The 24770-nt window shown below is 45.5% G+C and overlaps 3 protein-coding genes across 8 annotated transcripts in view; all 3 read right to left on the bottom strand.

Moving 5' to 3' along the window:
• The window catches only part of cabin1 (calcineurin binding protein 1), a 48393-nt gene extending 35414 nt beyond the window's left edge, over positions 1-12979 (bottom strand). For 2 of the 3 annotated variants that reach the window (XM_084457224.1, XM_084457223.1), the window contains exons 1-27: positions 12856-12979; positions 12555-12588; positions 12233-12325; positions 12031-12144; positions 11777-11911; positions 11436-11616; positions 11162-11291; positions 10910-11059; positions 10131-10450; positions 9850-10021; positions 9629-9762; positions 9319-9536; positions 8706-8778; positions 8407-8594; positions 8087-8224; positions 7768-7962; positions 7120-7353; positions 6842-6995; positions 6327-6442; positions 5681-5842; positions 4737-4943; positions 4248-4393; positions 3793-4054; positions 3209-3379; positions 2790-2879; positions 1184-1335; positions 812-1047 (exon numbers count right to left, since the gene is read on the bottom strand). In XM_084457224.1, coding sequence (XP_084313350.1) covers positions 812-1047; positions 1184-1335; positions 2790-2879; positions 3209-3379; positions 3793-4054; positions 4248-4393; positions 4737-4943; positions 5681-5842; positions 6327-6442; positions 6842-6995; positions 7120-7353; positions 7768-7962; positions 8087-8224; positions 8407-8594; positions 8706-8778; positions 9319-9536; positions 9629-9762; positions 9850-10021; positions 10131-10450; positions 10910-11059; positions 11162-11291; positions 11436-11616; positions 11777-11911; positions 12031-12144; positions 12233-12325; positions 12555-12557 — 4174 coding nt within the window. In that variant the 5' untranslated portion in view covers positions 12558-12588; positions 12856-12979. The remainder of the gene's footprint in view (positions 1-811; positions 1048-1183; positions 1336-2789; positions 2880-3208; positions 3380-3792; positions 4055-4247; positions 4394-4736; positions 4944-5680; positions 5843-6326; positions 6443-6841; positions 6996-7119; positions 7354-7767; positions 7963-8086; positions 8225-8406; positions 8595-8705; positions 8779-9318; positions 9537-9628; positions 9763-9849; positions 10022-10130; positions 10451-10909; positions 11060-11161; positions 11292-11435; positions 11617-11776; positions 11912-12030; positions 12145-12232; positions 12326-12554; positions 12589-12855) is intronic. The other variant, XM_084457225.1, reaches the window with a different exon arrangement.
• A 526-nt stretch (positions 12980-13505) lies between these two features.
• ddx51 (DEAD (Asp-Glu-Ala-Asp) box polypeptide 51) lies at positions 13506-18918 on the bottom strand. The gene is made up of 15 exons (XM_084457119.1): positions 18356-18918; positions 18041-18246; positions 17776-17926; positions 17508-17653; positions 17337-17408; positions 17120-17226; positions 16903-17011; positions 16650-16795; positions 16035-16233; positions 15289-15404; positions 14528-14644; positions 14329-14430; positions 14168-14231; positions 13823-13957; positions 13506-13613 (listed from the first exon to the last, which is right to left on the bottom strand). Exons 1-15 carry the CDS (start codon positions 18720-18722, stop codon positions 13587-13589), a joined length of 2064 nt encoding a protein of 687 aa, XP_084313245.1. The 5' UTR covers positions 18723-18918; the 3' UTR covers positions 13506-13586.
• A 554-nt stretch (positions 18919-19472) lies between these two features.
• Positions 19473-24257, bottom strand: rsrc2 (arginine/serine-rich coiled-coil 2). Of its 4 annotated transcripts, XM_084456913.1 has the most exons (11): positions 24149-24225; positions 23906-24047; positions 23526-23682; positions 22891-22931; positions 21690-21868; positions 21466-21597; positions 21210-21326; positions 21037-21110; positions 20623-20921; positions 20410-20499; positions 19473-20132 (listed from the first exon to the last, which is right to left on the bottom strand). In XM_084456913.1, the coding sequence occupies exons 2-11, from the start codon at positions 23909-23911 to the stop codon at positions 19947-19949; spliced, it is 1281 nt and encodes a 426-aa protein (XP_084313039.1). In that variant the 5' UTR covers positions 23912-24047; positions 24149-24225; the 3' UTR covers positions 19473-19946. The 4 variants fall into 4 exon arrangements, with proteins under 4 accessions (XP_084313039.1, XP_084313037.1, XP_084313040.1 ...); XM_084456911.1 differs by lacking the exon at positions 23906-24047 and having other exon boundaries at positions 24149-24257; XM_084456914.1 differs by lacking the exon at positions 23906-24047 and having other exon boundaries at positions 23526-23679; positions 24149-24240.
• Between the last annotated feature and the right edge of the window lie 513 nt (positions 24258-24770).

Raw genomic sequence — 24770 nt, forward strand, 5'->3', positions numbered from 1 at the left:
TTAGCAAAATATGGTCAGCAATAAATGGCTTCTAAGCAAATTACAAAGCCATTGCAAATGTGCATTCTGGCAATTAGAAATGCAAGGATCCATTTACCCATCTAGGTCTTATAAACTTACCGTTTATGCACACCCTGTGTAAAGCGTGTGCATAAACATACACCCCCGTTCTTCTTCTGGTTCCATTTAGTCCTACACGTGTGGAGCGAGCAGAGACAGACATTCAAGTCTAACATTTTGTGAGGAAGCTGCTGGAATAATTTTAAAAAATTCATTACCACACGTGTATAAGTATTTGATTGGAGAGAGCTATCAGAAAAATGGCTTTCCCTCAGTGCTACTCAATTCCAAAGGCAAGGGTGATCTACTTAAAAAACAATAAAAAAAGAGGTGATGACAAAGTGCTCTATGCTAGGAAAGAAGCTGTGCTCTCAAAGACAATCTATTACGTAAAATCAGAATAGTGATCAAATTTAAAAGGAACCAGGGAAATGTGAAGGAAGGGTAAAGGAGATGGATGACGAACACAAAAGTGGAGAACCTACACCCACGCACGCCGGCCAAGAGGCCCTCAGACCGACTCCGGCGCGTCACCTCAGACCACCTACAGCTGCTGTCTACGTGCAACCGAGCCATCCCTGACTAAACATCCCGTGAACCCAGCGGTAGCCATATTGCCCATTTTACCACATCCCAATCACCCAGTGTTTGTGGGGTCATTAGAACCAGAGCCATTAGCATGGTGATTAACCTTCTGACCAGTGCAGAGAGGACCCAACCCCAGAGGCAGAGTCTAGTACTGGGACTGTACCATCAGCCTCCTGCTGCTGCTGGTGGTCCTCCTCCTGCTGCTGCTGCCACTTCTGCTGCTGTTGCTGTTGCCGCCACAGGGTTTTACGTTTGGCGTAATCATGGTCGACCGGTGTGGCGGTGTAAGGCGGGGATGTCAGACCTGGCGCGATGGACGGGAGGGAGGTGCCGTGGCCGCCGGCCGCGCCCATGGAGGAACAGTGGGAGTCCTCGTCCATCATAGAGGGGACCTTGTCCCTGTGGGCGGTGGGGGTTGACAGAGAGGACCGGGTTAGGGTGGCGCAACAGCGTTATTATGAGATACGTTTTTACGGATTATTTCAAAGATGTAACAACCGATTTGACAAAATGGGAGTTTCATGAGCGGTCTCACTTTTCATTGGACCTGGGCATGCTCTTCTCTGCCCCCCTGGCGAAGGGTCCGGTGGCGGCCTCGGACAGGATGCTGAAGAACAGCTCGTGCTCCTGGTTGGCCTCTTCGGCCTCCAGCAGCTTCAGAATGGTGGCACTCAGACGGAAGTAGAGCTAGGAGGTCAAAGGTTAGAGAGAAGTTTGATGTTCCCTACTGCTTTGATAAGGGGACGACACTAACAGGTTTTCCACCGCACGAAAAAGGAGCAACTCGACTCTAGTTGCTTTTTTTTGGTTCCTTCTCAAATATTCGTTCAGTGTCTTGGCCTATGGCATACGCTCTTGGGTGATTCCTGTGCGAAGCCTTTCAAAGCCGAAGTTCACTCCTCTGAATAATATGGGTGGTTCTGGGATGTGGAGGGTGGCCTGGTGTTGCCATCCAAACCAAGGTGACTCACTCCTGTGCTCTACGGGCCGGGCGGGTGTTTGGGTGGTCGGGATGGTGAAGCCAGGCTGTGTGGGTGAGTGGGACTTGATGAGCTGTGTGTGTGTATCCATGTTGTTTTGTATAGTCTTTTTGTCATGTGTGCAACATCTCAAGGGGCTATCGCAAGGGTTTCCTCCCAAAGAACCCAATATGGAAAACATACAGGAGAACAGAGGCTCTTAACTCCGGTCCCTGACCAGGATTTGGACTGAGCACTTGGACTTGGTCCCTGGTTAAATGCAAGGATCAATTTCCACTGGCGACCGCTAAAAAGATGTGTGTGTGTGTGTGTGTGTGTGTGTGTGTGTGTGTGTGTGTGTTTGTCGTTTGTCGTGTGCTACTGAGTCACCGCTCACTCACATGGCTTGAATAAAGACCCCCTCCCCACCCCCCCCCCCCATGGGTCCAGAATTATTATTATCAATTTGCTTCCCTTCGCTTCATCCCCTTGAGTCACCACACTCATTTAATCCAGGCGACCGTAGCTGTTACTGTCGTCGTGGCGGAGGGGGAGGCGAGCATTCAGTTGCTACTCCTGCCCCTTGGTTACGCTAGCCCCCCTGCGGCTAGCTACAGTTGCTATCCTCCAGCACTTATACTGCGATGGTGAAATGCTGCGGCAGGGATTTCCCTGGGGAAATCCCGCGGGATTTCAGCCTGCGTCATTTAATTTCAGTGACTCACCACCACCAGGTGACTTCTTTGAGCAGATTTACTGCCGCTGGCTCCAGTTTGCTATGAAACCGCCTCCATCAATAGAGTGTTGGCTTCAGTAGCAGTGGGGGATTCAACTACAGTCTTAAACAGTGAAATTACGTCTCTTTTGAGCAAGAGAGCTATACGAGTTGTTCTGAAGGAAGAGAGCCGAGGAGACTTCTATTCCCGGTAATTTCTGAAATCTGGAGCTCCCATTGACGCTGACGCCTTAACTCGGTACTATCTGCGGTGGAAAACGAAGTGAAAAAAACAGCAAATAGAGTTGAGTCGAATCGAGTCGAGGTGGGAAAAAGCAGTGGAAACCCGCCAAAACACAGCCATGTAAAGTACTGAAGTGCTATGACACGGCCCTGCTCAGGTCCATAGAGAGGACGCCCCCAGGTTCCCATTCAGTCAACGGCCTGCCAATGTTGGTCTACTGTACCTCCAGGGCCTCCATAGCCAAGTCAGGGGGATTGTGGTAGTGGATCTTCCGCGGGTACCTGGCAGCCTCCTCGTGCAGATAATGTGCTGCCTTGGAAGAGATTGAGGGTAGAGTAGAGAGGATTAGCAAGGATTATCATTTGATGCACAGCACTCAAACAAGCATACGTACGGTACGGCAAAGCAAGGCAAGTTTATTTGTTTAGCGCATTTCAGCAACAAGGAAATTCAAAGTGAGACATGTACAGTAGGAAGCAAGAAGACTGAAGGTAACAAAACAGAACAGAACTGCTTCATCTGACCTCAGTGACCTCCCTGTGACCCCCCCCCCCCCCCCACACACACACACACACGCACACGCACACTACATGTAATACCAATGTGTGGCGTTGGTATGAGAATGCAGAGACGTGGATCTACCTGCTTGTAGAGCTGCAGGTACTCGGTGGGAGAGCGTTTGCGTTTCTCTGCGATCTTCCCCAGCATGTAGTGGATCAGCCACTCCTCCTCGTCACTGTCCCCCTCACAGCGGGTCGCCCCCTGGAAACACTGAGAGGACGTCTCCAGCATGGAGTCCCTCCTCTCCTCCATCTGAAACACACACGAACGGACGCACACAAACACGCACGCACGCACACACACACACACAAACAAAGTGTGTGACATGACTGCCAAGTTATGCAACACATCAATACTAGGGCTGGGTATCGATACTGATTTCCAAAAATGAATGAATGAATGAATGAATCATTGAATGAATGAATGAACTATTCATTCCTTCATTTATTCATTCATTCATTAAATAAAAGATTGATTTCGGGATTCATGAATCGATTCAAAATTGAATAATCAAATTTTTTTTTTTAACCCAGCCCTAGTATTCACACGTCACATGACCAGGAGCGGCCAGCGTGTGATATCTATTTAAGTTCGGATGCGCCGCGTGACTCAGAGGACGCGCAGATCCGAGACCCCGTCTGCGTCGTCGCGTGCGTCCACCGCACCTGCTGGACGACCTCCGGGGGCAGCTCGCTCCGCCACTGTTTGAGCTGCCGCGAGGCGAAGGAGTGCAAGGCGTAGGACATGGTCCCGTATTCGATCCACAGGGCCAGGTTGGAGCTGTCGATCTCCAGGGCCCTCTTGAAGCAGTTGAGCACGGCCAGGGAGTGCTTCCAGATGGGGCCGTCGCTCTTCAGCTCGTTGGAGTTGAGCTTGTCTTGGATGCGGCTGGCTCGGGCCAGGGCCATGCCTGCCCAGGAGTCAAATCTGTAAACACAAGAGAGGGATCGTGGCAGTGACATCACCACGGGGTCACGCAGATCACCACTCTGAAAAGGTCATTCGATTGTGATGGAAAAAAAAAAAAAAAGGCTCCTGTTTTGGGAATGGGAGGAATAAGTCAATAGCCTAAATGAATAGATGAATAGAAAATGTGAAAATAATATATATAAACGCTGACCTGTTTGGACACACACAGATGTCGTGCATGTAGAATTTGACGGCCTTGGACTGCTCCTTGTTCTTGAAGTGGTAATCAGCCAGAAGGTAAAAGATCTCGTTCACCATGGGGGGAGCTGGGGCACCTCCCTCGGGAAGGCAAGGGACCTGAAAGATGACAACTCGCTATTAATGAGCCATAGCTCATCTTATACAGTATAAACTAGGCTTCAGCTTCCGACCACGTCACTGTGTGACTCATCGTCCGTATCTAAAATAAACCACAAGTGTACTAATGCGTTTCCGCTGTTTATCGGAGCGTCCGTTTCACTGCTGACCAATAGGTGAAAGGGACTTGGTGAGTGACTCAGAAGGTGTCAAAACGACCACCTACATGTGTAAAACAACAACACCATGGGAACAGTAAGAGCTACTGGTGCTTCGTGCCGTCATGTTGCCGTGCCTGACTCATAAAAGGTCTTTAAAATTCCGTGTGGGTCCCCTGGCTGACCTTTGCAGCCGTGCCCTCGATGTAGGCCGCCACCTCATCCATGCTGAGCGTGGGGGTCTCGCTGGGGGGCACGATGCCAGAGAACCTCCGGAGCAGGTTGGCCAGGTCGGCCGACACCGTGCTCGTCTTGTAGCTGTCAAACTCAGGCAGGGTCTTAGGCTTGAAGTACTGGAACATAAACAGGGCATTGCTCCACAGCAGCTCCACCTGCAGTTCAAAAAGGGAAATTACACTTCCCTGTCAGGCATTCAAAAAGATTACAGAACAATAATCCGCATAATACATAAACATAAAAAGGTTTGCAATGGGAAAGCATCAACTCAGGTATTGATTCTCATCTTGTGATAAATGTCTATTAGATACATGCCATTTATCTTTCTATCTGAATCTCTTTCTTCAAGAGTGATTCAGAGAGCTTGTGTTTGGACAAGTGAGAGGACATGCAGGACTATGCAAACCTATGTTCACAGAACTTGTAACGTAGTTGTTCAATGTTCCAAATAGAAACGGCTTTCATCTGGGGTGTGGGTGCAGTTCTGGTACATTTTGATGCAGAAGCAGACAGATAATAAATCTAATTCAAGTTCCCTGAAAGTGAATCAATCGCTGCCTTGCTTGCTTGTGAATTGACTTGTTTCACAGTCCTTCAGTCTTATGACTCATCTAATCAACCAGTTAATTACAAGGAGGGCCGCAGTCATAAGATAATATACCTGGTCCCTTGGGGTTGGTCCCTTCATCAACCTATTACTAAGTATCTCTGTTTCCCTGTCAGCCACCAGATAGTATCAACAAGGTGGATTTGACAGCCACCTAGTGGCCAGTTGAGTGCATTACAAAGAATGGAAGACCCTGTGAAGAGCAGTGATGAGAAAAGTGATTGGAGCAGCATGACATTTGTCATGTACCAATCATAGAGAAGGGGTCATTATGTATGACCTGACCTGTTGAGAAGAGTGCTCCTCTAGGTAGCGAGCCTTGCTCTTCTTGCTTGGGTAGGCGTACAGACAGAAGAAGCACTGTTCCAGGGCGGTCTCTAGCTCCTCCTTGTAGGGGTGGGTTTCTGTGTTTTTAGTAGCTGCCAGCTCCTTCTCCAAGACTTGTACCTGTCCACACACAGAAAACACAGCTGGGTGAAACTCTGTTGAGTCCGTTTCAATCTTTAGAATAAAACACCACACCAAAACCATCCCGTTCTCCCATATCTGTCCTCTACCGTAGCCTAAATTGAGGCGTGTGGTGAGAAGTGTGGCTTGGGGACCGGTGTTCGCGCCATGTTCTTGACTGATCCGAATATGGCCGGATCCCACAGGGGGAGCGACATATTGGGTCACCACTACGGAGGGGGGTTAGTTTAATTTGGGAACGAGGCCGCTCTACAGCGACCCCGTCTGGTGTCAGAGTCACGGTAGCTGGCTCTCTTTTCCGTATCGCCGACCGCGGGTGTTGCGACGGACCCTCCACAGAAGCGACAGGGGAGAACTGGACAACAGGTCGGGGATTGGCTAACAAATTGGGTGAAAATGGGATAAAATCAACAACAACAACAACAACAACAACAACAAAAAGAAGTGTGGTAGACCAGCTCACATAGAACTTGAGGAGGGCTCCGTCAGAGTTGCAGCACCAGGAGCGGCGGCCCAGGTACTCGTGGGCGGTGTTGAGCAGCATCAGGGACGAGGGCAACATGGGCTGGTCAGAGTCATCTGGACGTCAGAGTTGAAAACCACGTTAAACCATCCCGGTCATTGAACCGCCGACGATGACACACCGGTAGGGCTGGCTATCGATTCGAATTTCCAGAATCGATTCGATTCCGATTCACAAGGTTCAGAATCGATTATCACGATTCAATTCATTTTTTTTTTTTCTGTAACCTCAATAACATGACTGCCAAGATATGCAACACATCAATACTAGGGCTGGGTATCGATACTGATTTCCAAAAATGAAGGAATGAATGAATCATTGAATGAATTAATAAACTATTCATTCCTTCATTCATTCATTAAATAAAAGATCGATTTTGGGATTCATGAATCTGATTTTTTTAACCCAGCCCTACACACCGGTGGCGTAAGAAGACGGAAGGCGAGCCAACGTACCCTCCTCGTCCCCCACGGCCATGTGCTGGCGCAGCATGCAGTCGAAAGCGGCCTCCTCGTGCTTGATGATGTGGTGCAGCAGGATCCAGGGCACCACGGAGGAGAAGTGAGGCTCCTTGGGATCCTCCGGTATGGCCATGCTGAGGTCGATCAACTGGAGACGGACGCACAAACGAACCCCCCCGAAAAATGATGGAAGAATATAAGAATCAACACAACCACTGCGTTCGTTCAGTTGGTCCTATATATGTGTGATGACGTTGAGCTGCGTCTCCGACCTGGATGAGGTTGTTGGCCAGGCGGGCCATGCTGGAACAGCGGGGCACGTTGTTAAGGAGCAGAGGCTCCTGGGAGAAGCACTGCTCGGTGCCGGCTAGCAGCCGTGTGATGGTGGACACCCACTCCTCCTTGGAGCTGCCGGGGACAGAGTTGAGCTGCTGGAGGGCCTCGTTCAAGGCCACCTCGGTGCACTCCAGACACTGCTGGTAGTCCCTCAGCTTCAACAAAGAGTTCTGGGGAACGGGAGCGGAGAAAACGTTAATATAAAATCTGTCTAAAATCATTTTATCATCGTTTATTTTTTTTAATGTAAAGTTAAAGTTAAAGTCCCACTGATTTATCACACACACACGAGTGTGTGAAATTTTTGTTCTCCGCATTTGACCCATCCCCTGGGGGAGCGGTGAGCAGCAGCGGTGCCGCGCTCGGGAATCATTTGGTGATCTAACCCCCCAATTCCAACCCTTGATGCTGAGTGCCAAGCAGGGAGGCAATGGGTCCCATTTTTATAGTCTTTGGTATGATGGATTGAACCCACAACCTTCCAGTCTCTGGGCGGACACTCTACCACTAGGCCACAGAGCTGGCAAGACAACTAGCACACAGAGGCGTAAAGATGCTTCTTCAGACAGTTAAGACGATCTAACCTGTAGCAGCAGCAGTTGAGCAGGCCTCTCTGGGACTGAGCTGACAAACTCCAGAGGTTTGACCCTGCCCGAGCCACCGTAGTTGAGCGTTGCCTGCAGCAGGCGCACCACAGACTCGTAGTCTCCACTCTCATACAGGCGCTGGATCTCCTCAAGGGACTGACAACGTTCCAGAGACTTCAGCTTCTTATCAATCTGCCCACAGGAGAGAGGGGATCTGATTAGGAACACGCCTCAAAACGACAGGGAAACTCATTTTCATCTTCATAACAATCCCAATGATGATGCAGTTTATTTTGCGAGTCGTCATGCTACCCACCTCCTCCACGGAGATTGCCGCGTCCCCCTTCAGGTTTGGCAGGTAGATGGTGTACTCCTTCCCATCTGTAGGTTTAGCCTGACTTTGCAACATGCCTGTGCAGACATCATAGCTCTCCAGGGCCAGCTCCATATCACCCTGGAGACAGGAGAGAGCACGAGAGACGGGGATGAGATGGGACATCCGTCTTGATACTTCAAACCTTTATTTATACTCTCAAAGCACTGAGGTTTCCCTCATTTACAGTGTTGACGAGTTCACACAGATACACAAATATTGGAATAAGTCCTGTGAATGAGGCACGATACTAAAAATCCTACCTGTAAGGCGAGGAAGCGCGCCTTGAGCCAGTAAACGCGCACCACTATAGCCAGCCAGTCGTCCTCAAACAGGTCCCTCTGGGATGAGCCCAGGGCCAGCTGTAACAGGTCACCCTGGAAGTTCTGTCCAGGGAAGTCCGTGTCGCCTGCGTCGGTGCTCTGACCCACACTGCTCTTCCTCTGAGACACTATAGACAATGAGGATGGATGGATATCAATAGAAAGAAAGACATGAGTTGATATGAATATTCAACGGATAAAGTGTCATTCTAAATCAAAGAGATTTACTTGGCATGTACCATGTTTGCCTTTGGCGTGCGACCATTGCTCCAATTGAAGCTCCATGCACGATAGGCTCATCACCAACATTTCCTGCGCGTAAAACACCAATCAAAACATCTTTGTTTACAAAAGTTAGAGTAGGGGAAAAAGACAAGACAAAAACACGGTCAGGTTTTAAAGGAGGTCGCGCCGTACCCTGGGTTATATGGGTGGGATTCCTACAGTATGTAACCAGTAGGGCTGGGTTTAAAAAATCGATTCATCGATTCATGAATCCCAAAATCGATCTTTTATTTAATGAATGAATGAATAAATTAAGGAATGAATAGTTCATTAATTCATTCAATGATTCATTCTTTCATTCATTTTTGGAAATCAGTATCGATACCCAGCCCTAGTATTGATGTGTTGCATAACTTGGCAGTCATGTAATTAAGGTTACAGCTAAAAAAACAGTAACACTAACCGAATCTATATTGAATTGAATCGAATCGTGATAATCGATTCTGAACCTTGTGAATCGGAATCAAATCGATTCTTGAAATTCGAATCGATACCCAGCCCTAGTAACCAGAGTTCACAAAACAGGCAAGAAAAAAAGCCCCACTTGCTCTTTGGCCTGTCTCATACCCGTATGTGCTGGTTGCTGCAGTCCCGGAGCAGCGGGTTGGGGAGCCCACTGCTGTGCTTCCTCCAGGTCTGGTACACCTCCAGCACCACGGCGCACAGCCCCCGAGGCCACTCCTCCAAGAACCTCTGACCCACCGCCTTCAGGTAGCGCATCATCAGCTCCAGTATGCCACCGTTGGTTATGTTGTTGAGCAGGAAGTTGTGGACATCCTGTTGTTCTGAGGAGAGGGAAACACTTCTGTTATTGATACGACACTGGCTGGGAGCAGACAGTGATTTAGGATGATGGATGACTGTTGAAGAAGCACACCTGATTCCATGTACTCTATGGAGTCGAGAGGTGTACAGCTGCCATGGAGGAGCTGGGAATCCTGCTTGACATCACAACGGGCCTCGAGGTTACTCAGGCTCTCATCGTCATCCTCTGGGTCAAACTTTTTAAGTCTGAGAGAGACAATAACGGCTAGTTAGCACACAATAAGATATAACTACAGTAAGATAATTTTTCCCTTAAGGGCTTAACGACAATACCTGGAGGGTAGGAATTTGAAAAGCAGCTCCTGAAAGTCGATTTTTTCCTCTTTCTTGCACTTAGTGTTTCGGACCCGAGCTGAGCGGCGCTTGGCGGTCTCGCCGCTGTCTTCAATAACGCGTTTCCTCTTAGTGGCTTTCTTCGCCTTCTCAGTGAGCGATGTATCCATTGCTGTGAAGGAACAGGTTGAGTTAATAAGTCAATAAATACATTTTTGGTTTAAAAAAAACACCCTGAGATAATTAATCTTTTAAGTCTTCACAAAAACATCCAAACTGACCAACAGGTGTCGCAGTCGTGGTGACCTCCACAGTAGTCTGGCTGGTGGCGGTCTGGCTGGTGGCCATCTGAACCAGGGTGCTGGGCTGGGACAGTGCTGTTGGCTCAGGGGCAGGTAGAGGGGGCAGGGAGGAGCTGGGGCTGCTACTGGGCACGTTCGGGGTCACAGTGACCGGACTGCTGGGCTGGGGGAGGGCCTGGAGGCAGTCGGGGTCGCGGTACTCGGACAGGTCAATCCTGCGCCCCAGACTGGGGCGTGGCGGCTCACATGTGGTCTGATGTCTGTACATGGCCAGGAAGCTCTCACCCACATTCTTCCACCTGACCATGATGAAAATGTTCCATGATCCATACACATAATTCTCATTGTCTAGGGATGCACCGATTGCAAAATTCTGGGCTGATGCCGATGTTTATTTTATTTTTATTCCCCTTTTTGTGCCAGGGAAACAAAGAAATTAAGTGTTTGGTTCCAAAACGGCAATTTTTTATTTCAAACTACAGTGCTTTTGCGGCATTACGTCACGCATCTTCTCCGAATCTGCAGCTGGGTAGGCTACGTTTTGCACAAAAAAAAGCCGAATTGTTGCGACATAACATCGGCCACTATCATCGGTGAATGTCATTTTATTTGCAGATGGGCCGATGGCAGTCAACAAGGCCGATGCCGATGTTCAGCCGATGCATCGGTGCATCCCTATTGTAAACCCCCTTAATCTCAATGAGGGAATTCAAAGAAGTCTATTAACAGACCAACACCGGGCAGATTAGGACACTCACGTGAAGCGGCGGATGGGCTGGACCAGTATCAGGTCAGGCTTGGGTTCCCGGACTGAGAGAGCCTGCCTACGACGCCGTAGATCCAGAGCCTCCTCCACAATGGCCTGGCTCTCCTCTTCATCCACATCCACATAGTGAACCGACATGTCACTGCAGACAAAAAAGGGTCCAGTGACCAACTAGTTTCAAAGCAGACATTCCATGACACGCCCAGAACAGATGGATGGGTAGAGAAGCACCGCACAAACTCACCACTTCAGGAACATCTGCATGGAGTCCTTTCTCAGACAAGGCTGCTCCTCGAAGATCTTCTCCTTCAACACCAGACCTTTACTGTAGCAATGGTCCTTCTCCAGGGCTTTGCAGATGAAGTACAAACAGCCTGGCGAGAAAACAACACAAAAAAATGTCACCTCTTCACATTTACGCTCGCTTGAACCAAGGAGAAAGCAAACTTGCTCCTCACCCATAGAGGCGAGTAAGCAACGCCATAAAGCGCGCATGAAGATATTGCATAATGACTCACAGCTGTAGTCACTGAGTGTGTAGAGGACAGTGATGAGGTTGTCTAGACAAGGCCAGTGGTCCGGGTTACAGTGCAGACCCTCCTCGAAGGCATGACGGGCAAGAGGAATGCGCACCAGACGCACCGCCACCTGGCCGATCTTGTACCACATGTTCACATCAGTGGAGTCCAGCATCACAGCCTAAGAACAAACAGAAGGTCATCATAAGGACATATCTGAACTAGACCCTGTTCAACCAGAACATAATTGACCTTGGCTTTCTACTTGTAGAATATGTCTTGGCCTCCTGATTTGTCACATGACTTGCTGTAAGGTTTAGTAAGGTAAGTATGTTGTTTACCTCCAAGTAAAACTCCATGGCTGTCTCCAGGTCGTCCCTCAACACAGCTAAACTAGCCAGATTTTTGAAGGTGGAGTATTTCAGCATCAGTCCAGGGTGCTTGAGACCAACCGTCTGGTCATCTGAGGGCATAGCCTGAGAGATGCACAGACGCATTTAGTCAGCCAAGTGTACACTTTACACAGTACAGTTAGATTCACCTTAATATAAGGAAACCAGGAACGACAACATTAGTCTTTGAACATAATTTGTACCTCTTTGAGTAGTGGGGTTTTGAGGAGTTCATGGTAGGCGTTGGCAGAATCCTCAAACTTGTCGTGCTTTTGAAGATCTAAAGCTTTATGATATAACGCAAATGCCTCCGCTTCCTGGAGAGGAAAAGACATGGTCTCAATACAGGTGATACCTTGACAAGCTTGACAGCTTACTGCACTGAAAGCATTCTGACATTCACACCTGGGCTTCCTTAGTTCGACTCTTGTTGCTCCGCAGGGGGTCTTCGGTCTCATCTGCAGCAGCCGAGGCTGCATTAAGAGCAGCAATCCGGATCTGGAGAAGGGACCGTTTGAGTTAAAATGTCATAAAAAAAACAGAGTTTATGGTAATTTACAGTAATCTGAGGAGTATACACAAAGGTAATTAAACTCAGAAATAGATAGGTATTGCTATTAAAAGCAGCTAACGTCAGCTGCATATTGCAGTGCAGTAGTATATTGCAATTGCATCCAATTCGTTAACTACTTAGCAAACGTTATATCACACATGTAAAAGTCCGTACCATGTCTACTGTCCGCACCCACAATGGCGTCCAGCTGTCAGGACCACCGGAGCACGGCGTAAACAACAAATTGATGTCAGATAAACAGAAACAAATGCATCATAAAAGCTGCTCTGTGCTACTGGTGTTCCAGGGCCGTACGAGTAAGTCAACTGTTACTGGTTGGAGTACAGCAGGCCATTGATCACTCATTGCCTAGCTGGCAATGGTTTACAAATACGGTAGCAAGCTAACTCACAGCCAACGTTAACGTTAGCTGACAGTGCAAACAGCACCTAGCTAACGTTACTAGCCTACTTACCATTCATTCCACTAGCTACCAGTCTTTGACTAAATCAGACTTCCATTACAAAAATCAACTGTTTTTTTTAAACCACACAGTAAAACGATATTCAGGTTTCAATGCAATAGCAGGGATAGCTAACATTAGCACAGGGCTCGTCGCTTACTAAAGAGATGTGCAATTAAACTTCTTTGACTGCTCTTTGTTGCTACCCTTTAGGTAGTACTAGCGTAGCTTATTGGCTAACACAATGTGGGCGGGTTATATCCACCACTGTAAAACACCGATATTCAGCATGAGTTATCTTAGACGGAGCACGCCGGCACCCAAAACAAGTGCACTTCATGGTTGAGACCAGCCTTGCTAAGGCTACTCTAGGGATGTGGTAGCCAATTATTATATCAATTTGGAATTCTGACATTAATGGCTTATCAATAGTCATCTTGTTATTCATCACAGTCAATTCATCAGTTGTATAATGTTATGGATGTTGATTTGTCTCAATTCAGTGGTATCTGCATTTCCCTCTTAAAGTATATCCATCCCTCCCTCCCTCCCTCCCTCCATCCATCCATCCATCCATTTAGTGCGTGGATCAAAAGCCTGTTCAGTGCATAACTATTCATCTAACAATTCCTCTAAGCAAAGATCACATGTTCAACAAAAAATAAATATGAAATATTTTATTTTTGGAAAACATTCATACAAAAGCAATAGTTGAGTCCTCTGTTGACAAGGCAGTGTGCAAGTCAGAAATGCTTCTTGGCCTTTTCAACCTGTGGAGAAAATAACAATATTTACAAGGTTGTAGTACTAATAGTACTTACCATACATAAAATATGCAACAGAGATGATCCATGCCTGAGTAAAAATAAATGAACAAGACAATCTCTATAATATTCTTCGCTCTGTTGTATTTCACCACCTCCTGTAGCTGCAGTACTAAGTAACTATCTGGCTAAGCACCTTAACGTGTCTACAGTACCTTCACGGCTTTCCCCAGCTCCTGCAGCGTCTCTAGATAGCGGGGCTCCATGACCGTCAGGCTCCCTGGCTTGATGATCTGTTTCTGGACCCCAGGACTCCCTGCATCAGTCACCATCTTCAGGAAGTTCTTCTCCTGTGGAAAAACCCCACCGGCATCAACTTGGATTAGATTATATAATAATCATCAAGGAACCAAGGACCACATGCAGTCAAACCTTTCTCTGCTGCTGGTATAGTATAATAATATAATATTGATTTTCTGCAGTGTAGTTTTGAAAAATGTCCAGTCAGTCTGGGTCACAATAAATACAGGCCTTAGTACTTATTATGCAATTTGTCTCACCTGCACTCCTAACAAAAAGGTAAAGGCCAAGCCAGCTTTCCCAGCCCTTGCAGTCCTTCCAATCCTGGGACAAAAAGAAAAATGTCAGAGGATGGCAATCAATGACAACATTTGTACCAGCATATTAACTAGTTAGTAAACAATGAAATTAGATAAGTTACCTATGGATGTATGCCCTGATGAACTGTGGTGCATCATAGTTCACGACACACTTCACCCCATTGATATCAATACCTCTGGAAGCAGCATCAGTGCTGATCAATCTTAAAACAGAAAAATAAACAATCAACATTTGACGTGCTCTATGAAACTGTATAAAATGCTGAAGTGAATAGGGAGTTAACCTTCACACACGCTCACAATTGGATCTTTCCCTGCTCAAAGTCCCTGAGGGTTTTCTTCCTCTCGTTGGGGGAGAGTAGTGAGGAGAACTCAGCCACCTGCACTCCACCAAACAGCTGCACTAGCAGGTACAGCCTATCCAACAGAGCAGAGGGCAAGTCAGCACAAATGACACAAATGACAAACTGAATATACATACATATATATATATATACACACACACATATATATATACACACACACACATATATATACACACACATATATATATATATATATATATATATTAGGGCTGCACGATTATGACAAAAGATAATTGCGATTATTTGCTTCAAAATGATAATTGCGATTCATATTTAATATATAATATTCATATATAATAACCAAAATGCTCCCAAATCACGGACGTTGATCCCTTTCTAGCTACTAACTCACTGACCTCGTTTTCGCTCATTTTGTCACTACTCACGGCTGCAGGTACTCTTGTGACACTTGTCTTGACCTACTGCTATCTGTCTTCTCAGTGAAATTGCTGCGCACAGCGCACTCAGCAGGAACGCATGTGATTGGTCAGACTGCATAAACGCCTGTGATTCGTCCGTGTAGTCCTAGCACACTCAATTCAAAGCAAAATTATTAATCACATTAATTGCGGCCTTTTGCGATTAGTTAATTGCGGAGGTCATAATCGCGATTCCGATTAATTCACGATTAATTGTGCAGCCCTAATATATATATATATATATAATAACAGTAGACCAAAAGAATGCTCTGCCAACCTGTGAGCAGCTTCCCTGGAGTTGGTGAAGCACAGAATGGGACTAAACTTCAAGCGTAGTATGAAGTGGAGAATAAGGAGGGGTTTCTTGCTCAGGTTGCAGGGTACATAATACTCCTGCAGAAGTCAGAGTCAAAGTCAACTTTATTTATATAGCACTGTTAATGCAAACAAATGTTGCGCACAGTGCTTTACAGAAAAATTAAAAACAGTTAAAATAGTAGATAAAAATGGAGAATATTGTAAAACACGACAAATCATATATGGTAAAAGAGAATAGAAAGTAAGGTAATAGAAAGTAAGTAAAAAATTAAAAGTGTGTATGTAAAATAAAAAAAATAAAAAAGGTAAAATTACATGATGAAAGCGAGATTAAAAAGTTATGTCCTAAGATCTCGCTTAAAAGTTCCCATAGTTTCGGCCATCCTTAGGCATTCTGGCAGGGTATTCCAGAGGCTGGGAGCATAAAAACTGAAGGCCAACTCTCCATGTCTCTTGGTCCTGGCTACAGGAACCGTTAAAAGTTAAGTGCCAGAGGATCTCAGGGACCTACTTGGTATATAATGTAAATGCCTGATATGTATTCAGGTGCATGGCCATGGAGTGCTTTATAAACTAATAAAATAATCTTAAAATGTATTCTAAAACCAGAACAATCAATGACATCTTATATTATATCCGCAATATAGGGGGAATGATAAAACAGCAAACACCATCCAGAGACAGACTTATGGAAATAGCTCTTACCGTCAGGCCATGAGGGAAGTTGAACCTTCCTTGAGACTGGGTTGTCTCCGAGTTGGTGGATGGATTCTCTGTGGACTGACTGTGGACAGAGCTGAAGAGCCTGGGTTGATGCAGGCCGAGCTCCTGCAGCTTCTCAGGATTCTGGGTCAGAGTGGCGGAGAACAGGAGCTTCTGCAGGGGGATCTGAGATGGTGACAAACTGAAACAAAACAGAGGCCGTGATCAGCAATGAAATACTAAAACTCCAATACTGAGACAGGCGCCAGATGGTCTGTGGTTTCTACGATGTGTTTGACCATGCCCAAAACCCACTTTTATTATTTAGCGTTTCCCGATTCACCCTGACCTGCGCCTTGTTTGTTGTCTACTTGTGTAACTGTGATGCTGACTGTTGTCTATTATTATTGTGTATTATTATTAGTGTATTTTCAAATGTACAGCACTTTGGTTGACAAGTCACGTTTAAATGTGCTATATAAATAAATCTGATTGATTGATTGATCGATTGACGCCACCGGCTGCTTAAGATCACCGGTATGTTTAGAGGGGTGGCATGGGATCACATGCCACTCGTATACTACTATCTAGTGATGCAGAGGGTAAGGTAGGTCTTACCTTGCTGCTGTGATATGTGTGGGCTCAGTCCTCTTGAAGAGTGAGACTGCATCAGAACCACTCCCAGATCTGTACACTGCCTTGGTCACCTGACTGAGCCAAGACTGATGCATACTGTCAATCATCCGGTCTGCCTCATCGATGATCTGCAATTAATCATTCATATTAGTATATCAGTATTATATTGATCAGTCTGACAAACGTGTTTACAATCAGAATCATATGCATAAAACTGAGGTATAGGCTGCCTCACCAGGAAGCGGAGATGTTCCAGACTAAAGCTAGCATCGTTATTGATGTGATCAACCAGTCTGCCAGGGGTAGCAACAACAACATCTGCCAAACTGTAAGTGGTTCCACCCCTGTAAAGAAAAAACAAAATGAATTGCATGCTAATCACAGCTTCCCAACATAAACATTGATATCATGTGGCATAAAAGACTATGTGAAAGAGCTCGATGTGTCTTCACCTATTTTCTGAGAGGGAAGCTTGCTCTGCAGCAAAGGACTTCTGGCCCGCAATCATGACCACTTTCAGAGCGGTGCCCTCAGCATATGAAGTAAAGACTTTACAAACCTGTAGGAATAATAACATTCACAAATGTTTTTGGGAATAGGTGTGAGCTTCGCCCAATTGATCACATTTTATCCATTATGTAAAAAAAAAAAACATTTTCCCCTTGTTACCTGCTGAGCAAGCTCTTTCGTGGGCAATACAACCAAAGCCCGGACTTCACACACAACTCGCTGCATTAGTGCCTAAAATGACATCATATATGCAGCCCATTAATTTACACTCGGTGAAAAGACAACACCACATGCATGTCACAAATGAAGCGACTGTGATTTCATTCGAACCTGAATGACAGGTATGACGAATGCCAGAGTCTTGCCACTCCCTGTTGGTGCAGATACACATATGTCCCTGGGCTTGTATCCCCCTCTTCCAACCAGAAGACCGTGGCGCACACTCTCCAAAATCACGGGGATGACCTCCGCTTGCACTGAAACCAATTCAGTACTTGATGAGTAACATGTTGACAGTATCTATATAGTAGTACAGTAGTACCAATACTAAATGGCAAAACTTGATGAACATCCCAACTCAGGGTTTATGCCCACTAACCTGGAAAGAGGTGTCGGATTCCATTATTCTCCATTTTCTGCACGATCTTAGTGCAAATCCCGGAGACTTCAGAGATGGGAACCAGGTTTCTGTTAATGTCTTTCTGAATCACACCCGGCTGAGCAAGCCACTGGGGTAAGACTCTATGCACCTATGCACATAAAATAACAACACATACGGTGTAAACAAAAAATCATGCTTCATTTCAACCTGGAAAGAGGCTTAATTTTCACTCTAAGAAACAGTGTACCCAAAAATACTGTACCTTTTGGACCATTTTGTTCTCAAATCCTCCAAGAATTGTGAAACCAGTTTGAGCAGTAGTGTTCTCTGTATGTTGTTTTGACTGGTGGTCACTATTAATTTCTGTCACGGTTTTCTCCTCCCCTCTGTGTTCTTGTTCTAACTCTTTGTTGTCATCAAGCACAGCCCCTTCCAGCTCGGGAGCAGATGTTCCAGTCTTCACCTCATCTAAAACCCCAAGACAGACACATGAATATGATACATAATTGGTTAGCCTATGTATAATTAAAGTATTCCATTTATAATTATGTGGACGTGTGACAGCAAAGAAACACACCTGACTGTTCCTCAGCTGTGAGCTGTTTCTTTTCTTTCTTCTTTTTCTTACATGCCTTCTTTCCCTCGGATGAAACTCCATTAGGAGCAGGTAAAAGAACCTGTTCTGCTTCACGTTTCCTCTTCTTTGAGGACTTTGTCTTTTCAGAGCTGTCCCCTGTGTTTTTACGTCTCTTCTTCTCAGAGCTATCCACATCTGTCTGAACTGGGCATTTCGGTGGATCGGGGTGCTCATCCTGACATGCCAGCTCCTGTTTCTCTTTGGCCTTCTTCTTCAACTTAGCCAACCGAGCTTGAGACCTTGACTCACTGTTGGATCCATCATCTTCCTCATCACCAAGGTACCTGTTCATAAGAAACAGGGCCATTTTGGGCTGGTGAAGGAAACGAACGTTTGCTAACTAGAGGAGCCAGGTACTCTAGCTGTCTAGATATCGCATTGAGCTTCTTTCTACCTGATTAAAAAATCTAAGTCAATTTTACAGAAAATGCGATTAAGTAGTTTACAGATTAATAGCTAGTGCTGTGGTCAAACTTTCCTCGAGTCAAATTTCTTCACGTGTATTTTTGTGATTGTAGTCGCTTAATGATGACGTCAATCGACACAGCGGAGCGACGGCGCTTAATGACGCGATGCTGTGGGTAGTCGCGCCCCTAAAGAGGCATTACCGATGCGAGTGTGAGACACCTCACTCATATTAGCAAAGAACCGGTGTTAATAATAAACTAAAGATATATGGTGCGGATTACTGTTATTACAATATATATGGGGTAGCTCTCAATCTACAGTATGATCATTTGATTGGTGCTGCTGTCCGTTTAGCACCTGCGGTAGGCTGCTGTCCACCTGCAAATTAGAGTTTATTCTTGCCATATAACCTATACCTTGTCATAGCTTGTCCTTACAGCATCTTATCAACCCCAACCCCCAGTTCTGGTCAGGTGTTGGTTCAAGTGATTGAGTACAGTCAGTTGTCCTCAAAGTGGTCAGGGGATCAGTTGTTGGTCCAGGAGGGGGTGGGGCCAGGCTGGCAGGCTCATGAACTGTAGATCAACCCCCCCAAACAAACAAGCACACCTCTGGGACAAAATGCACAAACCTATCAATTTATTGGAAATCCAATTTAGTGGTACAATCCAAGATTATTTTTACTATTCGGAAGAAGCCGATTGTGACAATGCTACATTGAGATAATTTCAATCATGAAATTCTGAATGTAATCATTTAAATCCTCTTTGTATACGAATGTAAACAATTGTTTAACTTGATCTACATTATGTTCCATTTCAAACCATAAGTAATATATACATTTTTAGTAAAAAAAAACAAAAAAACAAAAAAAACAAATATGCAATCACATTTCTCTAGCAGATCTAGTCCAGCCAACATCACTGTCGATAATCTATTGCATATGTTTTGAGATGTACAGATTCCTCAATGATACAAACTCGGCACCTATTTACATAAGAATGTTTCAAAATGTGATACTGTTTCTAAATAAATTACAGATCCAATGCAACATCCATGCAAGCTTGAACGGCTAGCTGTGAGTGGATAAACGTTATGAGTCGCCGCCAAGATTTGGTGGGTGTTAGAGGGTGTCCATCCCCCGAGAGAAGCAGGAAGAGAAGCCCAGCCCCATGCCTCTCTGTGTGTGGGTCTGGGACCGGGCCATCTCATACTGAACATCAAGGTTCCTGAACATCTCCTCCTGCTGCTGGAGTGTTCTCAAGCCGTCATCGTTGAGTGGCTTAGATGCCTCTCCCTCTTCTTCCCCCTGTAAGGATACACACAGAAAAATGTCATGAGATTGTTTCATTTAGGCTCTGCAGCACACCTCAAAACAGCACACCTCAAAACACACTGGTTCTAAAAAGCCAAAGAAAAAGGATGTGTGAGAACATCAGACAGAGTGGGAAACAATATCACATTTTGACATGTACATATTCAGGTGCCAAGTTTGTATCATTGTATTTTTTATTTTATAAAAAAAAAATATATATATAGCTAAACAAGTAAGAATGAAGCAATGTCATTTGACTAAGGATACGTACTTTGATGCCCATTAGTTTGCGAAATTTATTATTTTGGTCCTTATTTCCGAAGTTGAGCTTTTCCCACAACTCGGCTGTCTGGGACTTGTCCTACAAAATAAATTATTTGCATATTAGTAAAATTGTAGCACTCAATACAATCACTCGACATATCATTCCTGGGGTATTACAGATTCCTGGGGTATTATAGATTCCATCAAATTCCCTTCTTACCCCTTCCTTCTTTCCCTGCCAGAGTTTCTTCCTCTTCTTCTCCTGCTCAGCAAACTTCATCGGGTTGACGGCCGACGGGTTGTAATAGCTGGGCACGGCGATGCCGGTCTCTGCTAAGGTTCTGGCCTGCAGGGCTGCCATCTGCGCTGCCATGGCAATCTGCGGGGTGACCTGGGTCCCGGAGGCGAGGAGCGCTGCCACGTTGAGGACAGGGCTGGTGACGTTAGCCGCCGCCGCCGCCGCTGCGGCTGCTGCGGCAGCAGCGGCTGCAACCGTGTCACACAGCAGAGGAGGTGCTGCTACAACAACAACAAAAATGAAGAAGGTGGCCGTTAGTGACTGCAATTTAGTCAGAATTAAAATAATAGTAAGTTCAGGAGCCTGTTTAATTGCTTATCAAGGAGAACAGCTCACCGACGACTATTTCTTGCTGTTTCTCCAACATCTCCTTCTCCTTCTGCTCTTGAAGTTTCTTGGCCCGTTCTAATCTGAGTTAGAGAGGAAAATGACCGGTGTTCAAGTTAGTTGCCCAGTGAACTGTATGCTACCTATGAGATACTCAATAAATCAAGCTTTAGCCTCAGTACCTTCGGGCCAGGGCCTCTTGTGCGTCCATGGCGGTGTTTCTGCCCCGGAAAGCTGGAGGGCTCACAGACCTACTCCGACTCTTTCTGCGCACTTTCTCAACCCTCTTCTTCCGCTCCCTGTACAGACATGTGGGGGGGGGGGAGAGAGACGCATTCTAAGGGCACATTGTTACTGGCAGACGGACGCACAAACGTGATCCGTACGACTACTCTATGACATTCACACAAGCAATGGTGGGGTGTAAGGAGAACCCACCTGCTTTTGCTGCGACTCTTGCTATGGTGCCGATTTTTGGTCCTTGAACCCGAGCGAGATCTCACCCTCTTCTTTCTGTCCCTGCTTCGTGACCGCGACCGCCGTTTCTCCCTACTCCTGCTACGGTGGCGCCTGAAACCACAAAATCATTTACCATCCAAAGCATTAGGACCAGGATCCAAACAATGTCCATGTGTGGAATGAACGATCCGACCGAGACTCACCTGTCCCGTGAGTGTGACCTGGAGTGGCTCCGCCCCCTGGAGTTCTTCCTCTCTCTACGGCGATGACGCTCCTCCCCATTCTCAGCAGCGAGTCTCTCCTTCCCCCTCTCACTCTGCTCCTGCTGCTCCTCCAGCTTGCTGGAACATTTGGATGACTTCTCCGAGTCCCTTTTTCGTGCCTGTTTTAAGAAGAAGTTGTCTCTTTCAGGAAAATAGTGCAACAAAGAGAGTTAGTATAACGGTTTAAAACAAAATAAACCAACTTAAGTTGATAACACCTTGCACATCTCCACAAAACGACCATGAGATGTCAGAGCTAGCCGTTGAATCTTTACGTCTATTCATCGACTGCTAACTAGAGAGCAGACTTGTGCTGAAAAAAGATCTTAACCAACCTATAATTTCATCTGATGGCAACAATTGAGTACTCAAGCAATAGTTAAGTTACAATCCATTCCATCCTTAAACTTAAGTTGAAATTGCTTAATCATAATGATGCAAAATCTTTGTTGGAAAATAATACTGTGGTTAATCTCCGCCACAGATTTTTTTTATCATCTAAATTCCATTTCCATTCATTATATTGCTTCACCAAGTGCATGCAGCCATGATTCAAAACGCCAGGTAAGAATGAATTGGGTTAAGTTCACTGAGAGCAGTTTTCCTTCATGTAATTGGAAAACAGAGCAACTTGAATTGAATCCATTCCACTAAAGTCTGCAAAAGATGCAAAAGTTATTTTTCTTAATTTTCAAATATTTACTTCTAAGAGACAAATGAATTTGAACAACTGATAGTTACCTGTCCGAGAAGTAGGCATATAATTTTGCTATGTCAGCAGGGTCTTCTGTTCAGTGTCTCTTCGTGCATTAGCACGCTGAGTATGATTTGTTATAGAAATGTTATCATGTGATCTACACACAGGATTTAACAAAAAAATAAAAATAATCTCCTATGGTCTTCACCATATCCTATGGCTACAATAAGTGACTGATGTCCAAGGAGAATACGTTCATATGAAACATATCAACTTAAAGACAAAAAACATGGCCCAATTCCCTTTCAGCAATTCCATCTTGAAAACCCTACCTCAGTTGCTTTGTACTTACCATGATCTAAGACTAAAAAAACCTGACGCTACTGATATTCAAGAGAATATAATACTCTGCTTAGTTCGCTGAAATGAACTGGGATTAGTTACCTCTTTGCTCCTGCTTCGACTTCTCCTGTGCTTTTTATCACCTGAGAATTACAAAAACGTTAAACATGAACACATGTTCACATAGAACATAATTAACCTTGGATGAATGTTTTGGTTATTAGCAAAGTTGTAGTGTCTAGCCTACATAATAAGGGACTACTTTATGTTATATAGTAACATGCTGTTGCGTGCGCAAAGAGTCGCGGATTGATCTCTCTCTCTGCCTGTTCACCCTGAGTCTCGACCATTAATAGGCTCTGTGCACCAGCTCCACTACTTCCTGAAAGTCACTTGGCATCTTTATTTCCTGTCCTATATGATTGGATTAAGTGATTAATCAGGTGTGCAGCAGACCCAGCGCACACCTGATTAATCACTTAATCCAATCATATAGGACAGGAAATAAAGGTGCCAAGTGACTTTCAGGAAGTAGTGGAGCTGGTGCACAGAGCCTATTACGTTAAACTGAGTGCTCTTCTCAAGTGTTTGATTAATGTATAGTTAGGCCACATACACAACAAAAGTGAAATCGATGGGTTCACTCGTTGCAATAAACAGAGTAGCCTGGTGTGAGCTTCCAGTAGCTACAGTAAATATGTAATCAAGTAGTACTGGGCTCAGTTCAATTCACTCACTCGATTTCCGTTTCCGGTCCCTTGATCGTGACCTCGATCCTGAATGGTGGTGTTTTGAGCTCCTTGGTGATTTGGACGAGTCCATATTGTGTTTTTTCTTGTGAGTCAGAGAGGAGTTGGCCTTTGGGAGGTCAGCAGAATCGGCATCACTTGCCTGCTGGGAAATCAAGCACAGATTGGAAATGCACCAACTACTATTAAACTAGCTTGTAAGGCATGTAACCCAGTAGTTAGGCTACTCATTAAAAGAAAGTAGTTAATAATCGTGATAAATCTCATTCATTTCTCATCGTAGTAGCTCAATGTTAGCTGGCTATCACACTGACCCCTCCCCCACAATACATCCCTAACGCAGTTAAATAGCCAGCCACTGTGCTTACCATCATTCATTTGAGTTATCTAGCAGACTAATTCAAAAGTACCACAGACCTCTGATACAACAGGCTACGGGCTGGCTCGCTAAACCACTGATCTCATTTACTCAGCCAACTATCTCCGTCATGAATGCCAGACAGCCGCCATCTTGATGAAACAACACATTCAACGTTAGCTACGCATAAATAGAGATTACACTGGATCGTATTCTATAAACGTCAAGCCTATATTTACTTATTAACACTTACCGCCATAGTATATGCGAAACAATGACTAGTTATGTAGGATTCGTCTCTCTGGCTAACTAGAAACGGTCTAGCGAGCTAAACTATCACTAGCTGGCTGCGGAACTCCTTCTGGGTTTCTAGTTGGTGGCCCACTACGGGTTGCCAGGTTGGATCCTAGTATCCCCCGGTAGTCCCCCGTCTGTAAATTTTCAGTTTGTCCGCATCAATATCTCCATTATTACCCTCGACATACACACAGAAGTATTCCCTCGTCGACTTTCACGCACATATTCAGTCCCAACGACTGATCTAATGATTTAAAAAAGAGTGGGTTTTTTAGTAACTTGGCAACCTCCTTCAGGGGAGTAAATTATGTTAATGAAAGTTTTCTCTGCCTGTCACGTGGCTAGGCCGAACAAGTAGGGCGGAGGCAGCCATGAGCCTGCAAAGAACCAATATTAATTACGTTTTGGTTTACACGCACATGGACATAAACTGCGTTATATTATATCGCTTAATACCCTAGTAAATGCTCTCAGGCCATTTGGTATTTCGAGTGAGGTCATACTCTCAGGCGGCCCTGAACACGCATGTTGCACCGGCGGGCGGGTGTCTAACCAAAACGACTAGCCCTTTCTCCAAT

This window comes from Borostomias antarcticus (genome assembly GCF_949987555.1).
Source record: "Borostomias antarcticus genome assembly, chromosome: 23".
Taxonomy (NCBI): domain Eukaryota; kingdom Metazoa; phylum Chordata; class Actinopteri; order Stomiiformes; family Stomiidae; genus Borostomias; species Borostomias antarcticus.